This window comes from Spermophilus citellus, assembly GCF_964194105.1.
Source record: "Spermophilus citellus genome assembly, chromosome: 7".
Taxonomy (NCBI): domain Eukaryota; kingdom Metazoa; phylum Chordata; class Mammalia; order Rodentia; family Sciuridae; genus Spermophilus; species Spermophilus citellus.
This window is the reverse complement of record NC_138188.1, coordinates 86,199,266-86,219,191: the sequence shown is the minus strand read 5'-3', so window position 1 is coordinate 86,219,191 and position 19,926 is coordinate 86,199,266. Positions and strand designations below refer to the sequence as shown.

The window sequence follows — 19,926 nt, the reverse complement described above, 5'->3', positions numbered from 1 at the left end:
AATTCAGATAGTAGTCACATTTTAGTTGTTAAAGTTTTCTAGATTTATTTAGGAGTGTCATAGTTTCAGTTTTATTTGTTAATATGATTATTTGACTAATAAGTTTTTCTATCTTCTTTGAACTGTTGAGTTTTCTGGGGACAGGTACTTTTATATCCCCTTTTCATGTGTCTCTTTTAAATGTGGTGTTTGATCCATGTTAGAAATTGGATAGATATTTGTTAATTAAATGAATGAATAAATTGGGCAATTTCAGTGTCAAATGGTCTTGATAACTAAAGATCAAATGGAAAGCTCAAATCATAGATTTAATCTCTAAGAAATTCACTTTGAGTCTTTTTTATACTTTGAATTTAATTGGATATAATTGATAGTGATTTCTAGAACATAGAAAATAGTTGGAAAAAACAAGGTAAAATCTAAAAATAATTTTGTGGATGGCTACTTTACAGGTATCTTATATTGGAGAAGGCATCAGATGAACTTGTTGAACGAAGTCACATTTTTAGTAGCTTTTTCTATAAATGCTTGACAAGAAAGGAAAATAATTTAACAGAAGATAATCCTGATCTTTCGTAAGTCAATCCTCGAAGGAGGGGAGGGGTAGGGGTATGGGGACAGGAAAGATGGTAGAATGTGATAGACATTTTTACCCTGGGTACATGTATGACTGCAAATATGATGCAACACTACATTGTGTACAGAGAAATGAAAATTTATGCTGCAGTTATGTACAATGAATCAAATGAATTCTGCTGCCCTACACACCTAATTAAAATAAATAAATAAAAAGAAACTGAGTAGATTAATATATATATATACACACACACACACACACGCACTATTAAGAATCACTTTTTAGCCTTATATTATTCTGCTTCCTATGACAGGGAGGCTAACTCTTGTAGGCTACATTTCTAATTGCATGTTTCATAGGGGTTCTAGAAATTAGAGGGCCAGGAATAAAGAAGTCAGGCTATTTTCTCTCTATCCTATTTGCCTTGGGCTGTGATTTTGGGCTTTATTTCTTCTCTAGACTCTCACTGGACAGATCTACTAGATCTCCAGTTTCTGGTGAGACTGCTGCTTCCCTTTTCCCTGTACCCTCTGGGCTTAGCAGTTTCTAAATATAAAACTTAACTTTTGTTGCCTCACTGCTCCCCCCCCACTGCCCCCGCTTTTACTTTTTTGCTTTTTACTTTCTTTTACTTCTGTAGCCAGTTCCCTATATTACATAATCAAAAGATAATGATTATTTTTGTTTTCCTCATTATATCCTTGCTGACCTGCAACTATTTAATTAAACTGATGGAATATGATAGTAAATGCCATATTTGTTTGCATTTTGGTTAAATTTCTGTACAAATTCCCACCCCTAACTAATGCTTGGTCTGATACGAGTGTGTATGAATGTGTGTATACACATAAGCACACACATCTCAAAGCAATCATTAATATTCACAAAAAGAATCCCTATAAATCAGGTGTGTGTGTGTGTGTGTGTGTGTGTGTGTGTGTGTGTGTGTGTAAGATAAGACAATAGCAAATCAGCAAGAGAAACAAACTTTAATGGCCAATAATGAATCCACTACAAAAGGCTCAAACTACTAATCTTAAGAAACTGCAGAGTAAATGGTAAATATACTCATTATCATGGTATATGAGATCCTATGAGATTTGGCTTCTTTCCATCTCCTTAAACTCATTTCACAACCTCATTTACCATACTTCAGTTCACCCTACCTGTTTCAGTTTTAAAATATGTTTAGTTCTTTTCCATTTACTGCCTAAAATTTCTTCTGGTGCTTTTTTGTTTCACAATATGATCTCTATAATCATGTCAGTTGCTCTCTTATTTGTTTTCTGTTTCTCAACCTAAGGTCTCTGTGAGGTCAAGGACTTTGTCTCTCTTATTTCCACCCTATCCCTGATCTCTTTTTTCAATGTTTAACTGTATAGAAAATACTCAATTAAATATCTAAGTGTTTGAAATATACTAGGGACTCAAAATACAAGAAGATAACAATGCCTATTACTAAATACAAAGAGAACTCTTAAATATTTAATTGAGTATTTTCTACATAATTAAGAAGTGAGAAAAAGAGATCATGTTGTGGCCCTTATATTCTCTCCTATTTTCCTTGCCTTGCTTTATGTCTAATATATTCTTAAGTAAGATTAGCATCAACAGGAAGCTTACCAAACAATAATATAAGGAAACTAAATAAATTAGGTGCTTGTTTTGAAGATTCTCAAATGAAAAACAAGTTAATAGTCCAAATGCTAGCTGAAAGTAATTTTTATAATTTTATGATGGAGTCATTCTTAAATAAGAAAATTCAATAGACATATGATTACTGATTACTTCATGTATAGTAGTTAATCTTTCACATGGTACCTAATTCCTATTGCATATTTTTTTTTTAGCTCATTCTGGATTCTATATACTCCAAATATTTATGCCAGGTGTTTTAGTTAGAATTATCTAATTATTTAGTTAGAATTATCTACTGTTTATCTGAATATGTTGCAAAAATTTCTGTTTGCTGTATTACTTGTTATATAAGTATATAAACATTTAATAGTTTTTTCCCTGCATAAAAAGAATTCCTTCCAACGCACAGAGTCAGAAGTCACATGTCACCTTCTTTATGCCCATATTAATCCTAAAACCTTTTTGTGACATCCAAACTTGATTTAAGTGTGCAAAAAAAAAAGGAGGAAGAAAAAGAAACTATTGTGTGTGCACACTAACTCTGTTGGCGATAGCTATTTTATTAGAATTTCTTTCTACCCTTATACTGCTTATATTTTAGTTACTTGTCTAGTTTTTTCTTCTTTCATTATAAATTATTTTAGTGAAGTTATAGATTATTTTCATTATTTGTTCTTAGAAACCTAGTAAATATTTGTTGAAGAAATAAAAGAAAGATGAATGAGTGGTGGATACACTTAGCCTTGTCCTGTTATTTCTGAAATAAAGGGAGAAAAGTTTCATGTTTTAATATCTAAGAAAAGAAGTCTCATATTTTCTCCTCCATTAACTTTTAACACCTCCTTCATCACAGATACAACATTTAGACAGGGGCTGAGGTTATAGCTTACTGGTTGAGCTTGCATGAGGCTCTGGGTTCAATCCTCACACTACATAAAATAAATAAATAAAACAAAGATATTGTCTCCACCTACAACTAAAAAGGAATTTAACAAAAAACATTTGGACAGTTTTGTTTAAGGGTAAATAATTTGCAACATACTCAGATGGAGCCAAGAAGAATAAATAGGCTTAGATATTCTTAGATGCTAAGCCACTTTGGAACCTACAAAGCATTTAATAATTTCTGTCTTTATTTGGCACATTTCACCATCGTTCATGGTGATCAAATTTAAGAACAACCAGGAGTTAATACAAGAGAATTTATTTCTAGTGTGTTAAATTATACATTTGGAAGAAAATGTTTAAATAAAGTTAGCATTTTCAGCATATAAAAATGGCACTTGAAGTCTTAATCTTAAATTTTATTTTTTTTTATAAATCAAATTATCCATGTTTTATATTCCCAGAATGGCACAAAGAAGACATAAGAGAGTAAGAACATGGACTCGTCACATAAATATTTTTAATAAAGATTACATCTTTGTACCTGTGAATGAGTCGTGAGTATTTCTGATTATTAAGAAACAAATTAGAGATTGTTCAGAAAAAAATATTTGTGGTATTTTTGAGACTAATAATCAGTAAAAAAGCATGAGTACATAAATCCCAGGTATTATTTTTAACTTTTTGTTCTGAATATAGCCAAAACAATGAATTTCTTACTTTGAATTTTAGTTTGATAATATGTATGTTGTAAATATGGGGGAGAAAAATAAAAGGAAAATGGCTTCAAGACTGTAATGATCGAGACTTTACATTTTTTGATTCAAGGAAAGATCTTCTAAATAAAAATCAAAAGATACAAGGTGAATCTCAAATTATTAAGACAACAAACTTGGGGCTGGGATTGTGGCTCAGTGGTAGAGCGCTCACCTAGCATGAGCGGGACCCGGGTTCGATCCTCAGCACCACATAAAATTAAAGATAAAAATAAAGGCATTGTGTTGCGTCCATCTACACCTAAAAAAAAGAAAAAGACAACAAACTCTTAAAGTACTGATTCAAAACAAAAATCTGAGTCTGTTCATTAAAGCAGATCCTCAAAAGAAAACATTGACTCTATGAAAGCAAAAAAAGTTTGAATTATTCAGATTTTTGCCCTAAGTAGTTTTAATTGTGGCTTTGATAACTTTGATTATTTAATTAGTTTTAGAATGTGTGTTCTACATTACATCAGATATTACAATGGATAGCTTCAAAATTAATGTGAAGTTTGTCATACCTACTTTCTCAGAATGTAATTTGAGAATATATTCTTCTATACTGCTTAGAGTTTTTCATGTTATTAAGATTATAGTTCTTTTTCAACAGGTCTCACTGGTATCTTGCAGTCATTTGTTTTCCATGGTTAGAAGAAGCTGTGTATGAAGATTTTCCACAAACTGTACCCCAGCAATCCCAGACTCATCAATCTCAACTTGACAACAAAACAATAGGTGACAACATTAATGTAGATGGTATTTTTAATGATGACAATAGTAAAATGGTTACAGGGAACAAGATGAAGTTAAAAGTAGTCTATTTATTATTAAATTACTAGAAGGAAGAGTTAAAAAAATTTGAAAATTTTATGTCAGATATCCAGTCCTCTATATAGATAAAATATAATTGTTTTTTAAAAATATTTATTTTTTTTGTTGTAGATGGACACAATATCTTTATTTTATTTATTTATTTTTATGTGGTGCTGAGGATCGAACCCAGGGCCTCACACATGGTAGGCGAGCACTCTACTGCTGAGCCACAATCCCAGCCCATAGATGAAATGTAATTCTTAAGTTATATTTGTTGATGCCAAGTTTTATTGTAGCATTTTTAAAGAATAACTTTTCTAATATGACCAAGAATTCATGACAAATCTTCAGGCATTGAAATCTCTCATTTATTAATATAATTTAATTCATTTTTTATAGACTTGTATTTCAGAGGGTAATACAGGATTTCTTATAATTCTTCCATGATTTTTCTTATTATAACCTACAATCTTCATTAAGTAAACAAATCTACTTTCTTTGAGAAAAAAGTCAAAATTATTTGATTTATAACTATAGCCTAAATAATAAATATAACTGATAATAGCCATTCTACCATTAATTCTATTCAAATATTGTGGGGAGGGAGAAAACCTGATAAAACAACTGATTATTTTCAATTTTCTCTGATCCTTTTGAGCTTCAAAAGTATATTTATGCAAAACTCTTTGGTCATAGAAGAACTGTTACTCAGCAATTAACTACCCATCACATTAAAACAGGAGACATTTTGATTAATGAGCTATCTTTGAAGACTGTCTTTTTATAGGAAATTGGCTCAACTAACTGGTATTTCAGGTTTGGCCCTGGGGTTTATGTATTGCCTAAAACCATCATCAATTATTTTCATTGATTGAATTTTATTTATAACATTAACTATGAAAAAAAAAAAACAGATCCCAGGTATTTTTCCTTTACTTCGTTGCATATAAATTACAGTTTAAGCTTATCTAAATTATCTGTACCAGACATACAATGAAGACTCAAAATTGCCTCATTATCTCTTATTAGAAAATGACTTACATGCTACTTCAACACTCTCCTTGAGTGCCGAGGATTCTCAAGTAAGTGTACTGTACATAAGTGAAGGAAGGAAAACTCGTGAATATAATGTTAACTATAAAATAGGACATAACTCAATGGACAGGAATTGGTATTAGTGGCTCATAGTTAAATTGTGCTGCTTTAAGATTCTTTGACAATCTTGGGGAACGAGAACAAGAGAAGTTGTCATTCTTCTTCTATCTGTTTAGCTTGCTTTAGCTGTCCATCATAATTTTCATAATTAGAAAAATAAAGATACTGAGAGTGTCCTCATTAAAGAAATTTATTTAAATTTGACCTCTTGTTTCTCAGATATATAACCAAAACCAGACATCAACAAAAAACACAATTCCCCATTTCTTCTCCCTTAATGCAGATTTATGCTCTGCTTCTTTTGTTTCAGAGGGAAAAAAAGTATCTCTACTTGACATCATAAATTGTGTTAGAGAATGTATGTAAAGGCAAATTTTCCTATTTATAATGAAAAGCAAATAGAATTCAAGTTCCAAATTGTTTTTTAGACCAAATTAAACCTCCAAAAGTATTACTCTTACCAGTATAGGAAAATAAATCATTGAATTTTTGGAAAATGAAATTAGTTTACTTCAGATGATGAAAAGAACTCATATATGAAATTTTAATTTCGAAGTTGTTTGACACATTTTGAGGAGTAACTGAATATTAATGTATTCAAACTGGTTTTAATTGCAAAGTCATAAAAATTCATGTTATTTCAGAGTACCGAAATGAGTATGTCAGTACCAAAGAAAATGTGTAAAAGGTAAGTATGTGGTATAATAATAATGATAATAATACTACAGTTTTGTAAATGTATTTAGGTATAGTTCTTATAAAAGTATTTCCATCTTAATTCTTCCTTTTCTTTAAATAGGCCATGTATTCTCATACTAGACTCCTTGAAAGCTGCTTCTATACAAAACACGGTTCAGAATTTACGAGAGTAAGTAATAGCAATATTACCATTCAATTTGTTCCCTAAAAAGCCTCAGTAATTTTGAAACTACCTTAAAAATTACTGAAAACACTCTTATGAGGAATCATATTTTAATATACATTTAAACAAAGCCTGCAAATCTAATCAGTAAAATCTTGTTTTATGTGTTAATATTTCTGAAGACTACATGAAGAGTAAACTCAGAATTTGTATTCATAATAGAACAAATTTTATAAATAGCATTGCAAATATTAGTGATTCTCAAAGTATTACCGGGGGGTGGGGGTGGGGGTAACTCACAAATTAACATCGGTGTGTGTGTCTGTGTGTGTGTGATATTTTTATGATTTACTGTAAGGCCTGGAAAATTCAGGAATGTGAATGAAACTAGTCATTTGTTACTTTACTTTATAATATAAATACATCTTTTTGTATTTAAGTTGTGAAGTTGTTCAATAAAAACTAGCTTTTAGTCTGAAAATCATGTTATTTTCTTTAAAGTGGCACTTGTGAAGGCTCACTAAATATGGTTTCCATTGTTAAAGTTCAGTCTTTGGAAATTAGTTTGATACAACATATCTGGCAGCAGATGCTTTTCTTCATAAAAATATTCATATGGATCAATTCCTACTAAAATCACTTTGCTTACTGATCATTTCAGGTATTTAGAGGTAGAATGGGAAGTTAAACGAAAAACTCATCGTGAATTCAGCAAAACAAGCATGGTTGACCTATGCCCTAAAGTTCCTAAACAGGATAATAGCAGTGATTGTGGAGTGTATTTACTACAATATGTGGAAAGCTTCTTCAAGGTATGTGAAGATATAAAGAAGATTTTTATTCACAGTTATTAGCATATAACCACAAATTTCTGGGTAAACAAAGAACAGGAAAATGTTACAAGTAGTCAAAAAAAAAAAAAGAAGAAGAATGAAAAAAAAAAGAAATAGAACCACAAATGACCCATATACTAGAGATAGCAGACAAGAACTTTAAAATGATTTAATTACTATGTTAGAAAAAATAAGCCAAATATGAACAAAATTAATGAAAAAAATGAAATTTAAAAAATCACATGGACATTCTAGAGCTGAAAATGTGGAATAGTATAACTGAAATTAAGAATTTATTTAGTGTTTTTAGTAACAGACTAGATACTGCAGAAGTTAGGATTAGTGTATTTAAAGAAAGGACTATAGAAAGTATCCAGTGAAAGCTTGGGGAGAAAAAAGAATGTAAAGAAAACAGTGTAAGAGTCAAGGGTGAAAACAGTTAAAATTTGTAGTTTACATGTATTTGGAGTCTTGGAGAATTGGAGAGAATGAAAGAAAGAACAGTGCTGATATGATATTTAAAGAGAATTTCCTCAAAGTAAAAGACCTGTTTATTCATAGCTGTGGAAATACAATGATAAATATGACTGTTATTTTCTAGTTCACAGAGACTCTATACAACTGTAACAATAGTAAAGATTTTTAGTGGCAAAGAATCACTCTTTGCCTTTTGAATGATCAGCCATTAGCAATATCATTTATGAAGATGGGTAAAGGAGCAAGGCATTTTTGACCAGGAGTCTGCTTAGAGAGTGCTTAAAGGTGCTTTCAAAAGCATAAGGGTTAGAACTTTTTTGATGTTTTTAATATTGGAGAGGAATGATAACATACAGTAAAAGATATTACATGTTATGGAGAACACTAATGTCTATCATAGTGGTTATTTACCCCTATTCAGTCAGCTTTTCCACCACTGTGACAAAAAGACCTGACATGAACAATTTTTAGAGAAGGAAAAGTTTATTTGAGGGCTCACAGTTTCAGAGGTCTCAGTCCTTAGATAGTCAACTCCATTCCTCAGTGCTCAAGGTGAGGCAGAATATCATGAAGAGAGTGGCTCATATGATGATCAGGATGGAGGGAGAGAGAGACAGACAGACACACAGACACCACTTGTTAGATACAAAATATGTACCCCAAAGGCATGCTGCTACACTCCTCCAGCCACACCCTGCCTGCCTTTAGTTAGCACTCATATGAGTCCATCAGAGGATTCCCTGGTTGGGTTAAGGCTCTCCTAACCCAATCATTTCTCCTTTAAGCCTTGCATTGTCTCACAGGTGAGCTTTTGGGGAACACCTAATATCTATACCATAATAACCCCCTTTTTAATTCCACACTGGAACCTCAACCGGTAATAATTCTGGTTCTCTTAATACTCTTTCTAAATAGATTTGACTTTGTTTAGAGTACTCCTGTGCCTTATTACTAATACATTCTGATTCTATACTTTATATAGCTTCAGTCCATAGAATACTTTATATAGCTATACTTTATATAGCTTCAGTCCATAGAATACTTTATATAGCTATACTTTATATAGCTTCAGTCCATAGAATCTTTGTAACTGTACCCTAACAAAAATAAAATTAATTCTAATAAAAATACTAGACAATAAATCTCCACTAGCATTTGCTTCTAGCATTTGCCGGAAGAAATCAGTCCATCATTTCAGCCTTATATCCTGGAGCTATTAATTCTTTCTTTGAGATGGAAGTCCTAACATCTGGCTTTTAGTAATATCAAATTAGTAAAAATAATCCAAGGGTCGCCTTATTTAGCAATTGTTGAAAAATTCAAGCACAGAAGAATACCTTTGCAGTTGCAGTTTGTAATTTCTCACTTAAGTTTAACATAATGGAAAATGTAATGGTTCTTAAGCAATTGAATCAGTTATTTCTTAGAATAAAAGAGAGCCTTTTTGTACATTTCTCTATTTTTTATCTGAGATTATTTTTCACTAAGACTTTCTCAAGGTTTTTTTTTTTTTTTGGTGATACTGAAAATTGAACCCAAGTATTCTACCACTGAGCTACATCCCCAGCTCATTTACTTTTACTTTGAAACAGGATCTCACTGAGTTGCTCAAGCTGGCTTTGAACTTGTGATACTCTTGTCTTAGTCTTTTGAGTTGCTGGGATTACAGATGTACACCACCACTCCCAGTTCTATTTGTTTTCATAGTTTAAAAATATTAACATGCTGAGAAAAAATTGTGTTCATATCATTCCTTTTTTTTTTTTCCTCCATGGTAATGGGGATTGAACCTAGAGGTACTCTACCACTGAGCTACATCTGCAACTCTTTTTATTTATTTATTTTTAATTTTAAGACAGGGTCTCACTAAGTTGCTCAGGCTGGCCTGAAACTTGCGATCCTCATGCCTCAGCCTCCCAAGTAGCTAGAATTACAGTTATGCATCTTTGTGCTGGGCAACCAGGTTGATTTCTGAGTTATGCTGAATCTATTTAGCAGTTTTGTTTGTTATACTTCACTTAAACACTCACTGTAGCAGAATAGATTGTATTTAATTTCAATGATCAAAAGTTAGGAATTTAATGAAAATGTTCTAAATTTGATTGTGGTGAAAGTTATATGACTCTGAATAAACAAAAACCAGTCATAGGGCTGGGGTTGTGGCTTAATGGTAGAGCACTTGCCTAGCATATGTGAGGCACTGGGTTCGATCCTCAGGACCACATAAAAATAAATAAAATAAAGGTACATGTTCCTCTGCAAGTAAAAAATAAATAAATAATTATATTTTCAGGTGAATTGTATAACGTGAATTATACTTCAATAAAGTGTTATTTTAAAAGCAATTTTTCATTTCCTATAAAAATGAAATTAAGACACATTTAAAATTATGCTGCTAAAGTGATTGCTTTCTTTCTTTTTCTCATTAGGATCCTATTGTTAACTTTGAACTTCCAATTCATTTGGAGAAATGGTTTCCTCGTCATGTAATAAAGACCAAACGGGAAGATATTCGAGAGCTCATTTTGAAACTTCATTTGCAGCAGCGCAAGGGCAACAGTAGCTAGTTAATCTGTACAAACATGACACATATGTTCTCTAAGATTACTGGAAAGCCGCTTACCAGCATTTGTGTTAGCCAGCTCACAAAGAAGAAAATAACTTTCAGTAGTTTTATAAGTCATTGAACAAACATTATTATTTAAAATATAGAAGATATATTATTAGACTTGCTGGACTCTCATAGATGGAGTGGGAATGAGGGTGATATACATAAAACTTATTAGATAGAAATTAAAGTTTCATAAGTATTTGATATTTTTCTGATAAATATGCTTGGATTATACAATAGCATATGTAATGTGGGAATGTTTTTGTAAATAATAAAACTATGTGATCTGTACTTCCACATGACTGGGTGTTGATGGGAGTTAGGTCCTCCCTGGTGCCAGCCCCAGTGCTTGTCAAATTTGTTGACAAGTCATATTGTATTGTATTTCTGTTCTTTGCAGCTCAAGCATGCAGTATGAATACTGTGTATTTTTTTTTAATAATTTAGTATCAAGGCTTCAGAAAATGCCATTTACGGCATCCCTTCTGTATAGTGTAAAAAAAAAATTCATGTTAGGAAGATGATGAAAACTCCTCTTTCAAAGTGCAGTTTATTGTTGTCAACTGCTAAACACAATTGCTCTGCTCTATTTTTTTTCCCATTACTTTTGATGTCTCATGTGGGGAATTTGAGGATTTAGTTCATTTGTTTGGGGTAAAATTGGGAACAAAAAATTAACTGAGTTTTAAAAAATCATATATGTATCCAAACTTAGTTTATTTGAGGTGTAGCTATATAAATATCCACTTACACATTATCACAGAATGTATATACACAATTTCTGTAAGTATAGAAGATAAAATCGGTGTCTTCATATCTTTAACAAAAATACCCTCAAAGTTCTATTTATTATTTAGAACCAAAAATATAATTTTATAGCTTAGTTTACCCAGTATTCATCTGCAAAGCCAGATTGCTCTCATTGCTTTTATATTTTTAAATTGTAGTTTTTAGAGCCCTGTGATCCGCTATGGATCTTAAACCTATGGCGCTTAATAGTTTATTAAATATTCAGGTAACAGTTCTATTGAATTCATGTGATGATGGTGGTATTATATATGATTAAACACCTTAGAACCTTCTAATGTTATCAGGAATATTTTGAAAGAGACATGATCGTATTGTATTTTCTCAGATAAGAATACTTTTTTAAAGAATTTTATTTTAATCTTGTTTTAAGCATCTCTTGGATTTACATTGTAACTGTAAATCAATTAAACAAAAGCAATTTAAGATAAAGTTAAAAAATCCGAATATTTCAAAATCATGTAAACTGAAGTTGTCAAGTTATTTTTCAGTGTCCTTAGCTTTTGTTATCTTGTCACCATCTTTATATTGTTAAAAATATGTCTTTTGGATATTGCATATAAAGATGGTTATAATTGCATATTCCATTCCCAATTTATGTGTGTGTTGTGGGGGAGAGACTTTTTTAGGTGACTATTAATTGTTTTGTACATCTAATTTTGGGGACGCAAGTATACAAGACATCGTGTGATTTCTTAACTTTTTGTTTGTATGTTTTTAAAAAATACCACTGTCCTTTATTATGTTTTGGAAATTAAAATTAATTTTCCTAAATTCATGTGCAAATAATGCTTTGAGGATATCAGTATTTTATATTAAACATTTCCAATTAATTAAATTGAGTTGTAATTTTTTCTAAAGAAGCACAAGCCATTGTTATAAATAAATTTCTAAATGCATGATGTCCTGAGCATACCGTGTAACTGCTGCTTACATTAATTTTTCTCCCAACTTTAACAAGTATATACTTAATTTGAATGTCAGTTCAGGGAAATTTTTTAGTACAGGTTGAGCATCCCTAATCAGATAGGAAAAATGTTCCAAAAATCTGAAATCCAGATGTTCCAGAATCTAAAGCTTTTCGAATACCAATGTAATGCTACAAATGGAAAATTCCACACCTGACCTCATGTAATGGTTCACCCTCAAAACACAGGTACACTAAATATATCGTGTAAAATTACCTCAGCATATATGTGTATGAAATAAAAATAAATTTTATGTTTAGACTTGTGTCTCATCCCCAAGATATATCAAGGGTCTACAAATGTTCCAAAATCCAAAATTCAAAGTACTTCTGCTCCCAGACATTTCAAATAGGGATATTCAACCTGTAACTACTATTAGCCAACATTTTGCTAAGCACAAAAAATAAACTTTTTAAACTCTTTGAAAAAGAAATGCTCTTATTCCTGAGTAATTTATGGACACACAAATAATTTAAATATTCTCTGGTAAGAACAATGGAGTGTCTTTGGGAACTTGGTGGGGATTGGGGAGGAGTCGTTCAGCTTTATAGTGTGTGTGTGTATATATGGATGCCTGTGTGTGGGTGAATGTGAATGAGGGGAGATAAAAAGTAGTGAAAAGGGTTGTTAGTGGCCAGAGAAATCATTTGTAAATATTATACTATTAATTTACAAAGATTGGGATTAAACAAAAAGGCCTTTTTTTAAGTCATATCTAATCACTGGAATAGGACTTTGTAAAATCTTAATACCTCTTTAAATTAGCTTTTTTTTCTTCTTATGTCAAGAAAAAAAGTTCTATGCTTGTCATATAGAGCCCATCTTATTTTTTTCCAGCCTGTGTTCTATCCTGATCTTTCTATTGTCTTCTACCTTTTAGTTATGCAGAATTATTTATTCATGCTCTAAGTACTTCTCTCTGTAGCTTATTCTTTTTTAAGAAATTCTTTTTGTAGTTGTAGATGGATGGAATGCCTTTATTTTACTTATTTTTATGTGGAGCTAAGGATCGAACCCAGTGCCTCACATGTGCTAGACAGGTGCTCTGCCACTGAGCTACAGCCCCAGTCCACTGAGCTTATTCTTGAAGTTTGAGAGGTTTTCCCATGGGCTGTTAAGACATGGTTCTGTGTGTATTGGGCTTCTGCTGCTGTGGCCTGGGTGGTCTCTTCTGTTAAAACTGAATACAACCCTTCTTGGGATTGGAGAAATCAGTCAGTACTTCTGTAAAGACAGTGTTTTGTGTTCTACAAAATGAAAATGAAGTGGGATTATGGACTGTTGTTCCATGACTGTGAATTTTAAAGCCCAAACCATAGATGGTCCTCTGGAATTGGTATTGTGACATTGTATTTATACCTGTAGGCCTTGCATATGCTATTTCCTTTTCCTAGTACACCCTTTCACTACTTCTTGTGAACTTTTTTTTTTTCCTTCAAAAACTAACTCTAGCTGGGCATGGTGGAGCCTATAATCCCAGAGGCTAGGGAGGCTGAGACAGGAGGATTGCGAGTTCAAAGCCAGCCTTAGCAACAACAAGGTGCTAAGCAACTCAGTGAAACCCTGTCTCTAAATAAAATACAAAATAGGGCTGGGGATATGACTCAGTGGCTGAGTGTCCCCGAGTTTAATCCCAGTATCAAAAAACAAAAAAACCTCTAATGTCACCACTCCCACATCTGTTCAAGCAGAATAATTCATTCTCTCCTGCATCCTCATAATAATTTGTATATGTATTACATCTCTTTTATTACACTATTTATACACATCAGTCTTTGTGTTCTATAACCTCCTTAAAGACTGGAAACATTTTGATTTTCTTTATTTAGAAAATTGAGTAAGCACTCAATAAATGATCCTCAACAGATTTGGAATTAGGTATGGATGAAGCAATTTGGAACTCCTCTCTGGAGCAGTTTTTATGTTCAGTTTCCGGTATGTTGGTGATTTGGGGACTCCCTCACCCTTTGGTACTGAGATTGAACCCAGAGGCACTTAACCACTGAGCCACATTCCCAGCCCTTTTTTTTACTTTGAGACAGGGCCAGCAAAAGTTGCTGAGGCTGACTCTGAACTTGGCAATTTTCCTGCCTCATTGGAATTATAGGTGTGTGCTTGGGACATTTCTTGATGCATAACAAGATTTAAAGACTTTCATATGAGATTTTGAAATATTTCATATAAAGAATTTCCTTAAATGTAAATGCAATAAATATTTTTTTTTCTGAGCATTTAAATACCAGAGAGAAAATCTGTTTCATCTTTAGGTGAAAATCCAAAATTCTTGGTAAGGCTTTTAAGCTACCACAGTTAGCTTCATTCTCAATCTATTTGCCATATGTTCCTATCCTGCTGCAGCAAGTATCTTAATTTTTTTGTATTAACAGTACACTTTTCCACCTATTGATCATGACCAAGAATTTCTTTCCTAACTCAATTCTTAATACTAACCACAACCATATCTTCCCACTGAAATACCAACTAGTCTATTCAAGCCCCAGCTTAAACATTATCTTTTCTGATAAATTCCCTCTACTTTTCCCAATTGGAGTTAATCTTACTTTTGGCAATCTCATGGTTTAATCTCACCTACTACTCTGTCTCATAGATACAGTTATTCTAAGAATGCTATGATTAAAAGTTATAATTACAGCAAATGTTAAGTTAAATGGAATTTATAAAATTATGAATCTATTTAGAAACAAATGAACAGGCTGCAGATTTTTTATTACTTTAATTTTTTTAAAAGGTATAGATTTTGAAACTATAAATTATGTTTTGTAGCAGATAATATAACAGATCTTTTAAGTTCTAAAATTCTCTACTTGGAATATAATTTAAGGAAAATTTTTTTTTTCTTTTCTGTCCTGGAGCTTAAACAAAGGAGAACTGCAAAGCTTGAAATCTCTTTAGATTTTATGAACACTTGTAATACAATGAATATACCAGGCATTAGTTCCCAAGAATTTTCATATTTCTTAGTTCTTAACCAGCAACCCCATGACACAGGCAAAGATCATCATACCTCATTTTTTGGGTGGAAAAACCAGCTCAAATATCTTAGGTGGTTGACAAAATCAAATATTAAGTGTTAAATCCAGGGTTTGAGCCCAGGTTTTCTGAACATAAGCACAGAAATGTTTCCAAATTGTGATTCTCAAGATTTTTTTTTAGCTTTTTGGAGTAGGCCATCAAAAATAATAATTTCCCATTAATAATACTTGTTATCTGAATGTTGCTCTTGTTCTGAATTGTCAACAAAAAATATTTCTTAAGACTTTAAAATTGTGCTTAGTTAATGTAATTTTCAGCGTTTTTTTTTTCTCCTCACACAGTGTGGCAAATAAATTTCTTATAAATTTACTGATATTTTATAGGGTCAATTATGCACATGTGTTCAATGGTTATTTATATTTTTTAAACTTTATAAAAGAAGAAAATATGAGATTATCTTGAAAAAACATGCTTGAAATATTGAAATATCAACTAGTCTATTTTCCTAATGCATAAAATAACATTGAAGATGACTTAGCTAGTAAAAGATTTTGAAGAGAAATGTTCTCTAGACATTACAAAACATGTTTTCCCCCAGAGAACTCCCAGAGATACATAAAGTAAAATGTAAATTGTTATTTGATATTAAATCTTAGCTTCCACAGGAATTTCAACAAACTTAATTGACTTCTACTAGATTTATATGATAAAAACAACTGTTCTAATACATTTTTATCTGATTCCTTCCTAGTAGAGGATATCCTTTCTTAAGAGTTCTTCATGTAGATAAAAACCCTGAGCCTCACATTCAATAGCAAATTAATCAACAAAGATATCTTCACAGCTCTCATTTATGTTAAGTGATTACTGTGTGTTGGGCACTATTCTAAGCAATGTTGTGAGGATTAAATTAATTAGTTTAATCCATCACAGCAGCTCTACCAGTAGTTTGCTTTACTGTTACTATTCCATCTTATGCATAAGGAAGAAGACTGTGGTTACAGTGAATGATTTCCAGATTTTATATTAAAAAGGCAAATTTACAAGACAATAGCTTTCTGACAAAAACTAATGATTGTTTTTTTATATAGTTATGTATATTATTGAAGCAGGTAGGTATAGATAGTCTGGGCATTTTTATGCTTACACATCCTAAATCCTAGGAGAACTCAGTATGTATGGATCTATCAAATTTGACTGGTGGATTCAGAAAAGTTGGAAAAGTCAGTGAATTATACATGAATTGTTTGTAAATGAACCACTTGTTAAAGGCAAGGAGAGTGTTAGTAAAGAGCTTAGCTACCTAGATTAGAATAAAGAAATTGTCTCTCCCCATCTGTTCTAATTAGCTTATCTCGTCTGCTTTCATAGCATGCTGGTTATTTCAGAAAAGAAGTGAGAGCTACTCTGAGAAGACACCATTTTATTCACACTAATTTATAATGATTTTGGAGTAGTTGTCCATTCTCAAACACAAACTTTTAAATCTTGGACCTTTCCTGTAACAATTTGTTACTGGAATTTTCAAGTCTTTGTATGCTCAGTTAAGGATTTTGCCCTCTTTTTATTTCTTTGATTTTGGCTCAAATGATTATGTTTCCTCTTTTTGGGAAGATTTCTCTGGGTGTTTTGATATTTGTTCTGATAGAAGGAAACCTTCCATCATTAACAGGTAATTTAAAAGTCTATGTTTGTTTTATCTACATAGCTGTAGTATATTTTCTTAAAAATACTATTATTTGATGTGATTGAAATTGAATAAATAGTACTCTATTAGTCTTTGATATTTCTTTATTTAAAATATTCTAAAATATCTGCAGTAACTTGAGTCTTCCTCTTGATTACTAATTCCTGGCTCAAGTCCCACTTCCCCTTATTTCTTGTGTTGAAATTGGATATATCCTTGATTTCAATAACGATCTTAGAGTAAAGGAGTAGAAATTAAATGGAAAATATTGAAAACTTCACTCCTTTCCTTCTTAGACATGCAAGTCTGTATAATCGGAGTATCAATTTCAAAATCCAAATGTGGCACAAGTGTCAGTTTTGTTTTTAGTTGCCTTTTGTGCCCTATCTTATGCCTCATCAAACGCCTTGATTGTGCTTTCACTCTATAGTACAAACCTACTTGGTTTTTGAAGAGATCCAAGAAACCAAGAGTGCAGTTTCTTTTCTCCTGCCCAAAGAATCTACAGAACGTTCTCTACCTACTGAGAAGCAGCAGCTTCTGGACCACAGAGAAGCTGAAAGACCTTGGTTCCTTAGAAGGCGGCGATCTATTTTGTTTCCTAATGGAGTAAAAATCTGCCCAAATGAAAGTGTGACAGAGGCTGTGGCAAACCATGTGAAGTATTTTAGAGTTCGAGGTAAGAAAACATCCTAATCCTTGGGCTCCCATAAAGAAATTCAAACATTATTCCATTACATTGATTAGTATCACATCGTAAGTCAAAACTTGTGATAATTTAGACAAAACTGAGCCAAATATTATCTATTTGCTATGAGCAAAGAACTAGCTAAGAATATAGTAGTAATATGATTTCAGAGGGAAATTTACGTCACTCTGAAATATGAAAAGTTTTAAATCTTTTAAGCACTTCAAGAATACTGGTTTGTATTGCTGGAGGAATTAATTTTGCTTCTCTCCATTACAATAATTTACCTAAATACACTCACAGATTATATTTGCCAAGGTACACTCACCTGCCTCCATATTGATGAAAATATAATCAATTTATTTTGTAGTTTAGACATTCCACAGATTGCTGTCTAGTTAGGACATACAAAAATTTTTATGTCTGAAATGGTAGCACTTCTCATGGTCCCTAAAGCATGATAACTTGGATTTTATTTTATTTTTTTAAAACAGTATGAGCCTTGAACTTATGCCTTTGGTCATGTGAATTCACTCTCTTTCTTACATTTACTAACATTGCTTAGTTGACCTTACTATGTCTCTTAGTCCTTTGGAGGATTTCCATGCTCTGATTTTTGATGTTCAACAGCCAATAAAAAGCCATAATATGGATGCAATGTTAGTAAGCTAAAGTGGAGATAAATGATGAAATGATAATGAAATCAGGCTTTTTCAGGCATGCATGCATTCATTTTTATAACAAATGTTTAGTAAGCATTTGCTATCTTCCAGGCACTAGGTTAGATGAGCCTCTGTCTGAGCTAGTATTATCAAATTATTTTTCTCTTCTTTGTCCTTATTTTCCATACCACATTAATAAAATAAAATAGAAATTTAGTATCAGATATTATATATATTTGATGTTTTTGTTTGTAAATTGGTAAAATGTATAGCAGCTCTTTTTTTAGTATATTTATATTTCTTCATTGTATTTGGGGACCATCAAAAACTAATAAGCAATATGCTTTTCTTTTACTTTTTTGTTCTTTTTTATAGAACCATATCAAACTCAGGGCCTCATGCATGCTAAGCAAGCACTCTATCACTAAGCTTTATCTCCATCCCTTTTCCTTTTCCTTTTCAAATGAGATTCATTGAACTGACATTTTGTAAAATAAGACATAACCAGGAATGGGAAATTTCAAAGAGAATAGAAAGAGAGTAAAGGAACTGAAAGTGAATTAGAAATACAATGATTTATGCTATCTGGATTTTTACTTTGTATTATTTTTAAATAGATCATCATATTTAGATATCTCAGCTGCTGGTTAATAGTGAAGAGAAAAGGACCAGTCACTTAAGGAACTAGTAATACTTTGTGGTTGTTTTGCTCTTGTTTTTATTTTTTTTTATTTTTTATTTTTTTATTTTTATTTTTTTATTTTTTTATTGATTATTTAAAGCATTACATAGCTCATGATATTTCATCTTTCATACATTTGACTCAAATTGTGTTTTGAACTCCCATTTTCACCCCAAATACAGATTGCAGAATCACATCTGTTACATATTCACATTTTTACATAATGCCATATTAGTGACTGTTGTATTCTGCTACCTTTCCTATCCCCTACTATCCCCCCTCCCCTCCCCTCCCCTCCCATCTTCCCTCTCTACCTCCCCTGCTGTTGTTCAATTCTCTCCCTTTTTTTTCCCTCCCCCTTGCCCCTCATGACCTCTTATAATTTTATGTATCATTGAAGGTCTCCTACCATTTCCGTATGCTTTCCCTTCTCTCTCCGTTTCTCTCCCCCTATTCGTCTTTGTTTACTATACTCTTTTCCTCATGCTCTTCCTTCCTGTTCTGTTCTTAGTTGCTCTCTTTATATCAAAGCAGACATTTGGCATTTGTTTTTTAGGGCTTGGCTAGCTTCACTTAGCATAATCTGCTCTAATGCCATCCATTTCCCTGCAAATTCTATGATTTTGTCATTTCTTAGTGCTGCATAATACTCCATTGTGTATAGATGCCACATTTTTTTTATCCATTCATCTATTGAGGGGCATCTAGGTTGGTTCCACAGTCTAGCTATTGTGAATTGTGCCACTATAATCATTGATGCAGCCGTATCCCTATAGTGCGCTCTTTTAAGGTCCTCAGGGAATAGTCCGAGAAGGGCGATAGCTGGGTC

General features: G+C 32.1%; 2 protein-coding genes across 12 annotated transcripts in view; both read left to right on the top strand.

Annotated features, from left to right (window-relative positions):
• The window catches only part of SENP7 (SUMO specific peptidase 7), a 146,644-nt gene extending 134,001 nt beyond the window's left edge, over positions 1 to 12,643 (top strand). For 10 of the 11 annotated variants that reach the window (XM_081302647.1, XM_081302641.1, XM_081302640.1 and 7 more), the window contains 8 exons: positions 453 to 575; positions 3,565 to 3,657; positions 4,469 to 4,593; positions 5,701 to 5,753; positions 6,471 to 6,514; positions 6,626 to 6,694; positions 7,350 to 7,500; positions 10,428 to 12,643. In XM_081302647.1, the coding sequence (XP_081158773.1) occupies positions 453 to 575; positions 3,565 to 3,657; positions 4,469 to 4,593; positions 5,701 to 5,753; positions 6,471 to 6,514; positions 6,626 to 6,694; positions 7,350 to 7,500; positions 10,428 to 10,565 (796 nt within the window). In that variant the 3' untranslated portion in view covers positions 10,566 to 12,643. Of the gene's footprint in view, positions 1 to 452; positions 576 to 3,564; positions 3,658 to 4,468; positions 4,594 to 4,800; positions 5,754 to 6,470; positions 6,515 to 6,625; positions 6,695 to 7,349; positions 7,501 to 10,427 lie in introns of those variants that run through there. The other variant, XM_081302639.1, reaches the window with a different exon arrangement.
• Positions 12,644 to 16,965: 4,322 nt separating this feature from the next.
• IMPG2 (interphotoreceptor matrix proteoglycan 2) overlaps positions 16,966 to 19,926 on the top strand; it is a gene marked incomplete at both ends in the record, with an annotated part of 109,297 nt that continues 106,336 nt past the window's right edge. Inside the window, 2 exons of the mRNA XM_081302452.1 lie at positions 16,966 to 17,050; positions 17,496 to 17,744. Of these exons, the coding sequence (XP_081158578.1) occupies positions 16,966 to 17,050; positions 17,496 to 17,744 (334 nt within the window). The remainder of the gene's footprint in view (positions 17,051 to 17,495; positions 17,745 to 19,926) is intronic.